The 15,322-nt window shown below is 34.9% G+C and overlaps 1 protein-coding gene across 2 annotated transcripts in view; it reads right to left on the bottom strand.

The window, feature by feature from the left end:
- Positions 1-563: 563 nt before the first annotated feature.
- Positions 564-15,322, bottom strand: part of LOC115437589 (integrin alpha-6-like) — a 56,378-nt gene continuing 41,619 nt past the window's right edge. Inside the window, exons 12-26 of one of the 2 annotated variants that reach the window (XM_030160869.1) lie at positions 14,269-14,438; positions 14,015-14,155; positions 11,751-11,866; positions 11,047-11,203; positions 10,892-10,966; positions 10,731-10,810; positions 8,125-8,199; positions 7,933-8,035; positions 7,646-7,816; positions 6,026-6,124; positions 5,812-5,922; positions 4,384-4,482; positions 4,030-4,155; positions 1,987-2,063; positions 1,285-1,421 (exon numbers count right to left, since the gene is read on the bottom strand). In XM_030160869.1, coding sequence (XP_030016729.1) covers positions 1,998-2,063; positions 4,030-4,155; positions 4,384-4,482; positions 5,812-5,922; positions 6,026-6,124; positions 7,646-7,816; positions 7,933-8,035; positions 8,125-8,199; positions 10,731-10,810; positions 10,892-10,966; positions 11,047-11,203; positions 11,751-11,866; positions 14,015-14,155; positions 14,269-14,438 — 1,589 coding nt within the window. In that variant the 3' untranslated portion in view covers positions 1,285-1,421; positions 1,987-1,997. Of the gene's footprint in view, positions 1,422-1,986; positions 2,064-4,029; positions 4,156-4,383; positions 4,483-5,811; positions 5,923-6,025; positions 6,125-7,645; positions 7,817-7,932; positions 8,036-8,124; positions 8,200-10,730; positions 10,811-10,891; positions 10,967-11,046; positions 11,204-11,750; positions 11,867-14,014; positions 14,156-14,268; positions 14,439-15,322 lie in introns of both variants that reach the window. The other variant, XM_030160868.1, reaches the window with a different exon arrangement.

The raw sequence follows: 15,322 nt of genomic DNA, 5'->3' as shown, positions 1-15,322 counted from the left end.
CTGAATGTGACAGCACATTCACAAACATATTTAAAAAAAAAAAAAAAAAAAAAGAGAGCTCAGATATGAATAAAAAAGGTTTTGTATCAGGCCTCATTTTTGTATCAGAGTTTGCAAAGACAGAATGTTCCAGGGCAAACATTTGCAGGTCAACTACATTCCTCTTTGGGTTATTTTTCTTTTTTCTGTTAGTTTAAGTTTGATCTCCACAAAATGGTAAGAATCTGAACTCTAAAGTCCAGAAAAACTCATAATTTTATTCCAGCACTAATGATTTGTCTTTGGTGTGTTTTCTGTCATGCTGGATAGAAAAGATATTAAATGAGCCTAACGGACAGTGTTTTTTTTCTGAAAATAAGCTTGTTAAAAGTGAGGCTCATCTGCTATTGGTGAACTTGTTATTATGTTGACTTCATCAGTGAGTTTGTTTCAGTTTCTTTGAACAATTCCTTAATAATGTAATATAGGTCAGACACTAAAAGGCAGTTCTTAGTCAAATAAGATGCAAAAATCCGGCTTTCATCTCTGTAAGAAAATGTGCAAAAAAACCAACAACAACCCAGTAATATGACATTAAAACTTTTATTTAAGAAACAGTTTGCTCACTTTTGCTCTTATTTTACAGTCAGTGAATAAAATTGGACTTATGCAGAAATGGTAGTACATTTATCAACCAGCTGCTAGAAAACTGGATAAGTTGTGGTTATGTTTAAAAAAAAAACAACCTGAGGCACCTTAAGCATGAAAAATGCCAACTATCTGAAGATCAATAGTTCAGGCAGACTGAACATTTAGGAGGAAAAACGTCACAAGGTCACCTGTGCCTGCAGTGCATGATTCTTTGGCCTGTAGAGCACGTAACAGGAAGTACTCCTTAAAAAGAATAAATACATCGTTGAAAACATACAAAACCCCTCCCAGACCCCCACCCTCCCGTCCCCAGTCAACACTGTGAATGTAGTAAATGTACAAAACAAGCTCCAACAGACAGTAGTTGTGCAGGAGCATCTCCCACAATGCAACTCTCCTTCCAGTGATTCACGCAGACTTTATCCAAGATCAAATCAGCCCCTGAAGCTCAATGTTTGATCAAGTATTTAGTCCTACAAAAGCATTTTATTCTTTACAAATTATTCTCTTTGTATCTTGATATTTACAGTTCATGCCATACAAAGACACAGCGGGAAAAATTTGTAAAAGTGGGAGTTCATCAGTAAAGCAACAGGAATCCGTGTGTGGTCAGATTTCAATGGTTGTTAGGAATAATGTTCGTTGTCATGCCAAGTTGTCATCCAGGGTTTCTTTTCCAGGTTTTCCCAATTACCATTTTTAGGGTTTATAGCTCGCTCCTCCCGTTTAATCCGAACTGCGTTGTAACTGGGAACCTTGTCTTCATATTTGGCACGCTTGAAAAAGCCACACTGAAAGAAAGACCGGAACAAAATCAATATCATGTTGGAGAATCGGGCTATTTAAAGATATTCATGCCATCAGAGCCAAGATGCAGTGAATCCATTAAGAAGCCATCTGTGTTCCTCATACAGAGAGAGGAAACATAGTCTGATGCCTTATTTTTTTCACTTACAGAAAAAGAAACCATCAGATCAAGTGGCTGCATTATGCAAGAGAAAAAAAAGAAAAGGAAACCAGAGGAAAGGGGCAAACCAAAAGAAATGCAGAACAGCACCAATACTGCAGCTTCTCAGAGCTTTAAATAACAGTCATTGCTTATGAGCCATCACCTCCCCCGGCCATGCAGGTAAACTGTACTGACCCACACATTGTCATGTGTGAAACGGTTTTAGACATTACTCTGTCATTGTAATCAGTCAGTATTTAGAACAGCATATATGTGCCACAGTGTGAGAAGTCACCTCTGCCTGCCTGATACCAGAAGCAGTGCCTTTTACAGCAAAAGGGAGCAAGAGAAAAGATTTTGCCCAAGTGTCGCCTTTCACTCATTCAGGGCCGGACGGGTAATTTTACCCTCTGTCTCTTTATGCATTTGTCAGTCTCTCTTTTTCTGACGGGTCCTCTTTACTCTTTTTGTCAAAGAGTCCACACTGAGGAGAAGCAAATGATTAGAAATTATGCAGAACTGCTGAACGCTGTAATGTTCACCTATACTGTTTTGTGAATGAAACTTTAAAGCCCCATCCAGACCAAAGATTCACAACATGACAAACTGAAAAACTAGTTGTAGTGTTTTTGAAAACCTGGCTCAGGAGGTAGAGCGGGTCATCCAATATAAGCGAAGGGTTGGAGGTTCGAATCCAGCTCTGTCCTGGTCATGTGTCATTGTGTCTTTGGGCAAGACACTTCACCATCTTGCCTCCAGTGTCCCTTAAACTGGTGTGTTTATGTTTGGTGGTGGTCGGAGGGGCCGTTCTGATTCCGTCAGCGTGCCCCAGGGCAGCTGTGGCTACACATGTAGTTTACCACCACCAGAGTGTGAATGTGAGAGTGAATGAATAATGGATCAATAATGTCAAGCACTTTGAGTGTCTTGAAAAGCGCTATAGAAATCTAATCCAGGGGTGTCAAAGTCATTTTCTACCGTGGGCCACATTCAGCCCAATTTAATCTGAAGTGGGCCGGACCAGTAAAAAAAAAGCATGATAGTCAATAAATAGTGACAGCTCCAAATTGTTTTACTGCAAAAAATACCATTCAATTATGCCAATATTTACATTTACAAACTATCCAAACAAAAAGGATGTAAATAACCGGAAAAAAAATGAAATTTGTTAAGGAATAGAAGTACAATTTTATCAATATTATGCCTCGACTTATTTCTACACGTGCATTATGGATCAGATCTACAAAGGCACAAAACACTTAGTAACAGATAGAATATTGTTAAAATCGCACTTAATTTTCTTTAGACATTTCAGGTTGTTCATATTCGTTCAGGTTATTCACATTTTATTGTTAAAGCATAGTTTGTTAATGTAAACAATTTCATAATTTAATGTTTTTTGCACTAAATCAAAGAGGAAAAAAATTGGTGTTGTCATTATTTATAAGTTATTATCATATTATTTTTGAGTTTGATGCCCTAACTTGCACTTTGCATATTCATCCCGCGGGCCGGATTGGAACCTTTGGCGGGCCGGTTTTGGTCTAATCCATTATTATTATTATTATTATTATTATTATTATTATTATTATTATTATTATTATTATTATTATTATCATCATCATCATCATCATCATCATCATCATCATCATCATTATTATTATTATTATTATTATTATTATTATTATTATTATTATTATCATTATTATTATTATTATCATTCTTCTTCTACTTCTTCTTCTTATTATTATTATTATTATTATTATTATCATCATCATCATCATCATCATCATCATCATCATCATCATCATTATTATTATTATTATCATTATTAATATCATTCTTATTATTCTTATTCTTATTCTTATTCTTATTATTATTATTATTATTATTATTATTATTATTATTATCATTATCCTTATCCTTATCATTATCATTATTATTATTATTATTATTATTATTATTATTATTATTATTATTATCTTAAGATCCTTTCAGCAGCAGTGACTCCTTTGCTTCCACTATACCTGCTGCTTATTCTAGTATCTTAAAATAATAATGACAATAGTATCAGTGACTTATTTGCTACAGTTAAATTCCTGTCATGGGTCTGTTCTATTCTCAGTGAATGTCTGTCATATAGTTTTAATACAAAGAAAAAAAGCACTATGACACTATTTCACCAGGGGAACATTGATGATAACCATAACACTAAGAAAAACATACTATTCACTATACATAACTACATTCTATAAACGAGCACAGAATTATTCACCACCTGCTACTTTTCACTGAAATCTCCTCAAAACCACCTCATTGTGAATGTTTGGTCTGGACATACATTTAAAGATGTTTAGAAGTGTGTCGTGATTTCCAACTATGTGAATGTGATTAAATCATCTGTGTTTTTGTCAGGTCACAGTGTCCTGGTCCTTATCTGTAAGTCCTACCTTCCACAGAACAAAAGCCAGCAGGGCCAACAACAGCAGCCCCAGCAGAATGGACAACACGATGATCCACCACGGTACTCCACCCTGCTGAGCTGAACGTCTCTCTGGGAAAACAGTCAGTCTCACCTGGAGAAGAAAACAACGACAGAGCATCAGGACGACAGCAACACATGAATGAAATACATCGAATCCCAGGAGAGCGAGTCCTTAAAGACTGTTTCAAATCAAACAACAACTGAAGGTTCTGATGTTCATGCAGCAGATCAACGTCAGCATAAGGGTCCTACTCTTCAGTATAAAGCTGCATGTCTTAAATAATAATCAGTTCGTTCTTTTTATGTTCTGTTAAATCACCTCTGGCTCGGCATTTTGCAGGATCGTGTTCTTCAGTGTGCTATCAACACGCAGAGTCGCCTTCACAATCACCTCCACATGATGGATGTCGGCATATTCCTGAAAAAAAAAAAAAAAAAATCATGATAAACATCTAGTTAAAAATGTCAAATTTATCTTGGTATCACTTTACATAAAGAATACAATCATAAAGGGTTTATAAAGGTGTACAAACAAGTTATTGATTAGGTTGTGTTAATGCAAATTCTAAAGTTTTTACACATTAATTTGAGCTCATGATAAACATAACGTTTCTGACACACATTTATCTTTCTAGATCTTTTTAGTTGCTCAGCTAACTTTATACACTCTTTTTATCAGTCATCAGTTACTGTTGTTTATGACCAGAAAAAGGTAATCTATTGGAAATATAAAAAGCAAACTAAGGTTTAAAAGTATAGATTATTGTAGGCTCATTATTTGGGAAGCAACAGATCCCTGCTGTCCACTGCTTATTAATCATTTGCCGGTTACAACTAAATAAATAACTTAAAAATAAACCATTTTTAAATCACATACATATGGGTAGTGTAACTGTTAAATAGTGCACTTAACTTAATTCATCATCATCATAACCTTTCACCCCTTACAGCACAGGTGTCAAACATGCGGCCCGGGGGCCAAATCCGGCCCGCCAAAGGGTCCAGTCCGGTCTTTGGGATGAATTTGTGAAATGCCAAAATTCCACTAAGATATTAACAATCCTTTTAGTTCACGTTCCACATTCAGACCAGTTCAATCTCAAGTGGGTCAAATCGGTAAAATACTATCATAATAACATATAAATAATGACAACTCCAAATTTTTCTCTTTGTAAATGTAAATATTTTCATGTATTTACACTAAAACAAAGTATAATTTCGCAAAAAATGTGAATTACCTGAACAAATATGAACAACCTGAAACGTTTTAAGAGAAGTAAGTACAATTTTAACAATATTCTGTCTGTTACTAAATAATTTGTGTGTTTGTAGATCCACTGTGATCTGTAAGTTATAATGTACATGTGTAAATGATAAACTGAGGCAGAATATTGTTAAAATTACACTTATTTTTTCAGTTTGTTCATGTTATTCACATCTTTTGAAAAGGATAGTTTGTAGATGGAAACCTTTTCATAATGTAAATTTACTTTTTTCGCTCTAAAACATAGAGAGAAGTTTGGAGTTGACATTACTTATATATTGTTATGTTATTATTTCACTGGTTCAGCCCACTTCAGATCTAATTTAGTTGAATGTGGCCCCTGAACTAAAATGAGTTTGACACCCCTGCCTTACAGGGTATAGGCCACGCACGAGCGACCTCCATCTTTCCCCATCTTGGGCAAATCCTTAACTTCATTACGTGCATATAATTTACATAAAAGCTATGGATGCAGGATTGTACCTCTATGAAGGTGCTGTTCCAGAGGCGAGAGTTGAGAGTGATGGACGCAGTACTGTCCATTCCCCGTAGGGGGCACTTTATCTTCTCACATTTTGCCCCATCTTTACAGGACTGTCAACAGAGAACAGAGTGCACAGTTATCCAACATGACTCTAAATACCAAAAATAAAGTAAAACAGAGCAAAAAGAAGATGAACTGGTGGAGTGGTATTACCAGAACTTTTGATTTCTTGTCCAAAAAACGTGAAAAAACACCCTCTTCCCTTCCCTGGGTGTTTTCTACTGCTCTTCTCGTCCTAGTGTTGCCCAGTTCCTTAAAACAGAATTTAAAAAATAAACTGTTTTTATTATTTGTCTTACTTCTCAGGGTTTTCCTATTACCATAAGGTTTAGGGGAGTCACCTAAACCAGATTAGTGAAACATGAATATGAGGAGCATTAACCCTTTCATGCACAGTAGTTACTCCAGTGGACAGCTATTCTACAGCTGTTCTCTTGTATACTTTATTTTATCTATATTTTATTTGTATATTATATTTGTATATTTTGTTGTTTCAGTTTCATATCAGCCAACACAGTGGACACTTACGCATCGTCCTAAACACTTGACAAACTCTTGATAAGCCTGATCTGCACTAACATGTTTGAATGTAAATCAACGGTTAATTGTTAGAGTGTAATCAACAGTTTTGGGGGGTTCTTTTGGACAAAAAGGTTTTTTTTTGTGCATATTATCTCCATGAAGTGAGTAATAACTAGTATGAGAATATGTTAAAATGTGAGAAAACATCAGATTAGCAGCATTAACCTGTTTAACCCTGACCATATTTTCAGGGGAAAAATGCCTAAAAAGACATACCCAAACATTTACATTTAGAGACCTCACAGAATCTATTCCCATTGTCTAAAACATTTTATTTATTACTATGCCTGAGTAAAGTGTAACAAACTAAAAGAGAAATTAGAGTTTTTTATCCTCACCAGTTTTTTTTCGGCTGGATTGACGACGATATGCATAAATTAATTGTTCGTGTCAGAGATTTTTAATAGCGTATATTTCACCTCACAAAGATTAAAGATAAAAAATCCTGTTTGAACATTAAAGTTTGCACTAAAATACACTTTTGATGTACTTTTATTAACATTAGGGTCTAAACTATGAGCAAAAGTTGAAAAAAACATTCATTGTCCTGATTTATTATATTTTTTTAGTTGATGAATATTAATATAATTTTTTCGGCCCGCGGGCGGGCTGATAGGGCTAAAGGGGTTTAAACATGTTTTTATTTCATTGTTTTCATATCAGTTTTTGATATTGGGTTTTAAATACATGTTTCTTTGCTTTGAGAATATAATGCATGGTGTAGCAGAGAGGACATTTTTGTAAATCCATGAAAAAAACAAAAACAAAACTCAATTGTATTGTTTTTTTTCATGCCTAAGGAGGAAAAAAACTCTCAAAAAAAAAAAAACTCTCAAAAAAAAAAACCTCAACTAAGATTCTCATAATTCATGCATGAAAGGGTTAAAACTACATGACTTCTCCAAGATTTTACGGTTAAAGTTGGATGTCTTTGGCAAATTTTGCTTTCAGTCTTCTTGGGTGGTCCCCAAACTCCCCAGCTTTACATGTACATCTTCCATAATCTTAGGGAAACACCATAGTAGTTTATAATTATGCAAACATGAATGTACAGGCTCCCAGAGGAAAGACCTAAAATCTATGCATGGGAAAATGTCTATCTATTACAAAATACACCATTATTGTTACAAAACAGTAAAACATTCAATCTGAAGATCAGCCTTTCTGTGTTGTTTCTATGTTTCCACTGACCAATTTCAGGGGGTTGACTACGTCGTCATGAGTGCACTCCATCTTTTCCACTCCCTTGGAGCTGATGTTGGTCAGGTAGAGCAGCCACTTTCCATCCGCCGTAGATTTTGGCCACTCAATTTCAAGAGAGGGAGTGCCAAAGTCTGTCAAACGCTTTCCAAGGTTGATAATCTAAAGCAAATGAAGACAGAGCAGTGACCTACATCAGCTGATGGTGGTTTCATACAGTACAGTTGTGGGTGTACTGCCACTCTGGAAAAGAGCGTTTCCTCTGTGCAGATACTTACTCTAAACTGGTGTGTGATGGCACTGCCAATGTCACTTTCACGTTTCATGGCGCTCTCACCTTTGACCTCTCCTGTAAAGTAGACTTGAGATGGTTGAGCGAATCTGGAGAGAAAGAGAAAAGCATAAGTCACAGAAATATTAGCGTAACTGTGTGTTTTTGCAGATTATATGCGTGTTTGTGTGTTACATACCCCGATACAGACAGCTGCAACACGATCGCCACTTTTGCTTTTGCTTTGACAGGCGTTAGCGTTTGGTTGCTTGTTCTGTCAAATCAGACATTGCACATAGAACAGGTCAGATACTCTTAATAGTGCAGGGGTGTCAAACATGCGTCCCGGGGGCCAAAACCAAAAAAAAGCCAAAGGGTCTGTTGAGCCGCATTATGTAATAAATTCCCATTATGTAATAAAAGTTCAAAATGTAATAAGAATGTCACGTCATCTTGTAATAAAGCCGCATTATGTAATAAACTGACGCATTTTGTAATAAACTACGTCAACGCATTTTGACACATTTTTATTTTAAAAAAAAAACTATTATAAAATGGTTCATTATGTAATAACAATCCAAATTAATATAATTTCAGAGCAATTTAGAAGAAATTAGTCACAGGAGCTACAGGTAATGGAATCAGAACTTTAACCACACAGTTTAAAAATGAAAATAAAAATGTGTCAAGTGTATTTTTTAATAAATTTCTCAAATTGTAATAACTTACTACATAATGCGAAAAAATTTACTACATAATGCATGGAGGTAATTTATTACAAAATGCGTCAGTTTATTACATAATGTGGCTTTATTACAAGATGACGTGATATTCTTATTACATTTTGAACTTTTATTACATAATGGGAATTTATTACATAATCCGGCTCAACAGGGTCCAATCCGCCCCATGGGATGAATTAGTGAAATACAAAAATTACACTGAAGATATTAACAATCAAGGATGTCAAAAATAAATTTAGTTCAATTCCATCTAAAGTGGGTCAGACCAGTAAAATACTATCATAATAAAGTATAAATAATGAAAACCACATATTTTTCTCTTTGTTTTAGTGTAAAAAAAGTAAAATTACACAAAAATATTAACATTTACAGACTAGCCTTTTATAAAAAAAAATGTGAAAAACCTGAACAAATATGAACAACCTGAAATGCCTTGGGAGATTTAAGAGTAATTTTACCAATATTCTGTCTGTTATTAAATGTTTTGTGCATTTGTAGATCCACTGTGATCTGTACGTTGTAATGAACATGTAAAAATGAGAAGCTGAGGCTAAACAATAGCATAAATTCTTTCTTAATAAATCTCATTTTGGTCATGGTTCATGTTTTTCCATATTTTTTTAAAAGATAGTTTGTAGATGTAGAAATTTTGATAATATAATCTTACTTTTTTCACTCTAAAACATAGAAATTAGACATACAAATTTTGGAATTGATATCATATATGTATTATTTTGTTATTATTTTAATGATCCAGCCCACAGCAGGTCATATTGGGCTTTATGTGCCCCCTGAACTAACATGAGTTTGACACCCCTGTAATAGTGTATGAATGTTGATACATCAGTGTATTATGGTCCACTGGTGTGCTAATGCTTTAAAACAGGGGTCTCAAACACACGGCCCGGGGACCAAATGCGGCCCGCCAAAGGTTCCAATCCGACCCGTAGGATGAATTTGCAAAGTGCAAAAATTCCAGTCAAGGCTGCAGAACTCATTTTAGTTCAGGTTCCACATACAGGTCAAATTGATCTAAAGTAAAATAATAGCAGAATAACCTCCAAAAAATAATGACTCCATATTTTCTTCTTGGTAGATGTGAAAAAAATATTACACTATACCTATAAATAATGTCAACTTCAAATATTTGTCTTTGTTTTAATGCAGAAAATATTTACATTTACAAACTATCTTGTAAAAATACAATGTGAATAACCTGAACAAATGTAAACTACCTGAAACATCTAAAGAAAATTAAGCACAGTTTTAACAATTTTCTGCCAGTAACTAAGTGTTTAGTGTCTTTGTAGATCCGATCCATAATGCACATGTACAAATGAGATGTTGAGGCATAATATTGTTAAAATTGCACTTATTTTTCTTAAGAAATTTCAGCTTTTTCAGGTTATTCATATCTTTTTTTGTTTGGATATGTAGAAGCCAATAATGTAATAACAACCGATCATGTAATAACGGCCAATAACATAATAAATTTGCCATTTTTAAAATGTAATAGGCCAATAATGTAATATCTGGCCAATAATGTAATAGAAGTCCTGAACCAATAACGTAATAGGTTTTGGCCAGTAATGTTATAACTTATTATGTTATTGACTCAGTTATTACATTTGCAAAGGATTTTTTTTTTACCAGGCCAATAACGTAATAACCAGCCAATAAGTTATAATGTTATTAACCAAAAGTTATTACGTTATCAGTTCAGGACATTTATTACGTTGTTGGCCAGATATGACGTTATTGGCTTACTACATTTTAAAACTGGCAAATTTATTACGTTATGGGCCGTTATTATGTTATCAGTTGTTATTACATTATTGGCTTCTACAGGATAGTTTATAAAAGTAAGTATTTTCATAATTTAATGTGTTTTTTTTTGCACTAAAACAAAGACAAAAATTTGGTGTTGTCATTATTTATAGGTTATTATGCTATTATTTTATTGGTCCGGCCCACTTCAGATTAAATCGGGCTGAATGTTGTGGCCCCTGAAAGAAAATGAGTTCAACAAGTCTTTCAAAGTATGTCATTAAAGTGTGCTTACGTTTTAAGTTGAAAATCAACCTCCAGTTCAGTAGTTTTAGGAGAGATCCCTGACGTACCCAGAATAATGTAGAAGGTCGTCTATATGTACAAACACAACGTGTGGTTACTAAAAATGACACAAGCACAAAGAAAAACAAACTAAATGCAGCTTCCTCTTACCTTTGCGTTGCTTTTGAAGGGATGTCCAAGCTCGCATTCAACTTTAGAGCCGTTTTTATTGGCTACGCAGTTCACCTTCAGAAATCAATAACAAATGTTCGATCAGAATTCCTTACAGGTATGTATGGGAGAGAGAAACAGACAGAAATGCTCACTTCAGGTCCACTGCGGTAAGCGGAGTAGCTGAGGGCGCGTGGGAAGGAGGCGACCAGGGAGGCTTCGTGTGCATCGTCTCCGTTGTGATTGGTCACTGTGACCTCTAAGGCGATGACCTTCTGATCGCTGAGTGAGACCACCGGCACCCCCTTCTCCCTTTAAACAGACACAAGTTAATTAAAGTATTTGCTACTGAGTAAATAAATATTAAAGATGTGTTTTCTACAAACCTCCCACTCAAACAACATGGCATAAAATCCTTCTGGAATGCTTTCCTATGAACTATTTGACCTGTTGACTTCATTCTTCAAAGGGACAGTTTATGAAAATTTGGACTCCATACCTCTGTTTCAATAACTCATCAGTCACTTCTATGCTTTCAGACCTCATCAGTGACTGAAACTCTTTGGTGCCTGTTTACAATAAGATCACTACTGATCTCACCTGTCACTGCTTGATTGTCTGATCTTTGTTTTATCTTCACTATAAGTCCAAACTGTGTAATAGTTGCTTTATCTTGGATTAGTCTACTTTTTTTTTTCTCTTACTCTGCTTATCTTCCAGCAGTTTCATATTTTTTATTTTCTTATAGACCTGGTGTTGTACTGAGCCATTTGTTGTTGTAAAAAATGTAATAAAATCTAATAAAGATAATTGAAAAAATAAATAAATAAAGATGTGTTTTCTATGTATCAGTTCTTACTCTTTCATCTTTGTGAATGTGTCTTCGTCGGTTGATCTGTGGCCGTAGACACATTTCACCTGCAGGTTGCTCTGACACAGATTGTCGGTGCCACATCCCTCCTTCAGGAAATGTACCTGTAAATATTTCCAAATGCAAAAGATTACACGCAGACCAATACTTTTCATCTGTCTATCAGTATGTTCATACTCATGCAGAATGTATCAGGGTTATTGAAACTGACTAAAGGGCGAAGTAAAGGGAAGGTTAACATCTGGTCAAAAAAATTAAAAGTACAATTATTTTTACCAAACTTATATTTTTGGGTAGGTAATTACTTATATTTTCAGGAAAATGTATTTTGAAATGAGAAAAATTCGTGAAAAAAAAATTTTGAGGAGTTTTATGAGAGTGAATATTTGGAAAGTGACAAAGTTTTGTGCTGTCATTCTGGGTTCATTTTATAAACTCTCATAAATAAACTAAATTTATTCCGAATTCATTGATATTTGACTATTATATTATTTATGTCATATTCTGAATACACAGTGTTTAAAATTAATAAATGTATATATCGATGCAAACTACATTTGAATAGAATGTTAATATTATTTGTATGTTGTAAATATTGTAAAAAAAAAAATGTATATGATGTTGATAATTGAAATAAAAAATGTTTAATTTGATATTTACTTTTATTGTCCATCCGAGCCATTTGTCAAAACTCTTGCTATTTAGGTATGATGAAATCTTTTTTTTCTCTAACCAATTATTAGGTTGTAAAATAGAGGGTTTAAGGTATACACTGAATAAATTTTAGAATGAAAATGTCAGAGGAACTTCACTTGTGAGAACTTTGTAATTGTTGCAAAAAATAGACGTAAATTTTTTGTCCATCTGTGACACAGTAGTTTTTGATATTTTTCATTTAAAGATATTTTAAACTAAATTTTGCCCTTTGAGTATGTTTAAGATGGCATTTAGACATTTTCAATTATGTGTAATATTTGTCTTAAACTTGTCTGTTTCAAAAGTTATGAATCAAAAAGCTGTGGGAGGTCCATCTGTGACACCCTTGACCTCGCCCTTAAACTAGCAATAAAAGTAAAAGTAAAGCGATATTTTCAATGCAACATGAAGTAAAATGAAAAAGAATTGTAGCTTTTTACACCTAACATGAATGGTTGGTTGTGTCCAAGAATAAAACAGTTTTGTACAGTATGGACCCTTTAATCCAGTTTCATTTGATTATTACCTCCGCCAAGGACGTTATGTTTTCATCAGGTTTGTCTGTTTGTTTGTCTGTTTGCTTGTTTGTTTGTCTGTTAGCAAGATAACTCAAAAAGTTATGGACAGATTTTGATGAAATTTTCAGGAAATATTGATACTGGCACAAAGAACAAATGATTAAATTTTGGTAGCGATCGGGGGGGAGGGGTTGTTTGTCTGTCTGTTACTAAGATAACTCAAAAAATTATGGACGGATTTTGATGAAATTTTCAGGAAATCTTGATACTGGCACGAGGAACAAATGATTAGATTTCCGTGGTGATCGGGGGGGAGGACAACACTATTCTGCCTTGGTAGAGGTTTGCGCTCTCTCAGTGCTTTTGTAGTGTTTGGAATGTGTGCAATGACGCCAAATAAAAATAATCACCTTTTTTTGTAAAGAGTTGCAGGAAAATTTTTCTAGCTTTTCTAGATCATCCTACTTCTTTCAGCTTTTATACAATGAATACCCAATTACTGAAAACTAAAAAACTAAACTAAGTCTACACAATTCCTGAAAAACAAAAAACTACACTCTAAAACTTGAAGCACTTGGAGAGCGCAGACCTCCGCCTAAGCAGATCAGTGCCCTGGATTTGGATGAAAATTTCAGGAAATGTTGATACTGGCACAAGGAACAAATGATTCAGTTTTGGTGGTGAGCGGGGGTGGAGGGGGCACTGATCTGCCTTGGCGGAGGTCTGCGCTGTCTTTTCTAGAAAAGCACTCATAGAGCGCAGACCTCCGCCAAGGCAGATCAGTGCCCCCTCCACCCCCGCTCACCACCAAAACTGAATCATTTGTTCCTTGTGCCAGTATCAACATTTCCTGAAATTTTCATCCAAATCCGTCCATAACTTTTTGAGTTATCTTGCACACAGACAGACAGACAGACAGACAGACAGACAAAGAGACAAACCAACGCCAACAAAAACATAACCTCCTTGGCGGAGGTAACTACACTAAAAAGAAAAAAAAAAAACATTTCAAGGCTGTATTGACTCTGGTGTTTTTACCTCTGATCGACTTGTTGTGGGTTCATTTGCATCCAGTACAGGTGTGAGTGGAGATGCACTCTGTCTGCGTTTACGTTTGGAGTCTTGGATATCCACGGACACATCAATAGGGATTGGATGCAGTATGTCTCGAATGTTTTCCTGTTGAATTTACATCAGACCAAATCAGCTCCAACCAAACTTAGAGGCTTAGAGTACCAGTTTTATTCATTGTGCTGTTCAACTATGAGAAAGAAGAGAGAAAGGGTCACTACCTGCATGGCAAGCTGACGTTTGAAGCAGTGCTGTTTTCCTTTTTTCTCCAAAGTGACGGTGCCTTTGGATTGGTACTTCTTGTCAGAGTCAGAGGGTTCGGGGAAGGTGGCCCTAGGCATTAGATTCTTACTCCTGTGGTCAGCATCGGCCTCGAGGGAGTAGGCAACCGCTACATGAGAAAGAGACAGAGATAAGGTTAAAACTGAAAAAAGGGAAATTCTAACAGTATTATGCCTCAACTTCTCATTTATACATGTGCATTAGAGGTCTCAGTGGATGTACAAAAGCACAAAATTTTTAGTAACAGGCATAATATGGTTCAAATTTTAGAGTTTTCATTATCTATCGGTTATTATGCTATTATTTTACTGGTTCAACCCACTTGAGATCAAATGCGACACATGGGCTAAAATGAGTTTGACACTTGATTGTTAATTTCTTCAGTGTATTTTATTGCACTTGGTAATGGGGATGTAACGATTACCGGTAAAACGATAAACCGCGGTAAAATTGCAGACGGTTAGTATTACCGTTTAAATTCTAATTATCATGATAACCGTGTTTGATTACCACACTTTTAGGGGAAAAAACGCTTATGTAAAGATCTGCTTTTATGTCAAATATTTGAGTATAGTTTTAATTTATTACAATTTTGATTTTATATACCTAATATTTGGAACCAATATTCACTTTTAAAGTCTTTGAAAAGGTTCGTTAACTCTCCGGTATCCCGTCCAGCAAGGCCCTTACAGGTGTGCCTTTTTCGCACACTTGTGGAATAATGTCAAAAAAAATTTCATACAGTTCGTTTTTAATTCTTATACACTTTTTTCTATTTCATCAACTTGAGCCATAAATACAAATACCAAATACTCAATAATTGTCACATTTTTTTAACCCTTTAAATGCCGTGTTTGTAATGTAAACAAACCATTTTTTTTGGAAGCAAAAAACACACAAAAATATTTTTTTTCAGTATACTACATAAAAAGTGGATCACATATTATTTGATTTTTGCAGCCTGGCATATGTCAATGATTAACTCCAACATTA

The sequence above is a fragment of the Sphaeramia orbicularis genome, chromosome 17 (genome assembly GCF_902148855.1).
Source record: "Sphaeramia orbicularis chromosome 17, fSphaOr1.1, whole genome shotgun sequence".
Lineage (NCBI taxonomy): Eukaryota > Metazoa > Chordata > Actinopteri > Kurtiformes > Apogonidae > Sphaeramia > Sphaeramia orbicularis.
This window is presented reverse-complemented; position numbering and strand designations above follow the sequence as displayed.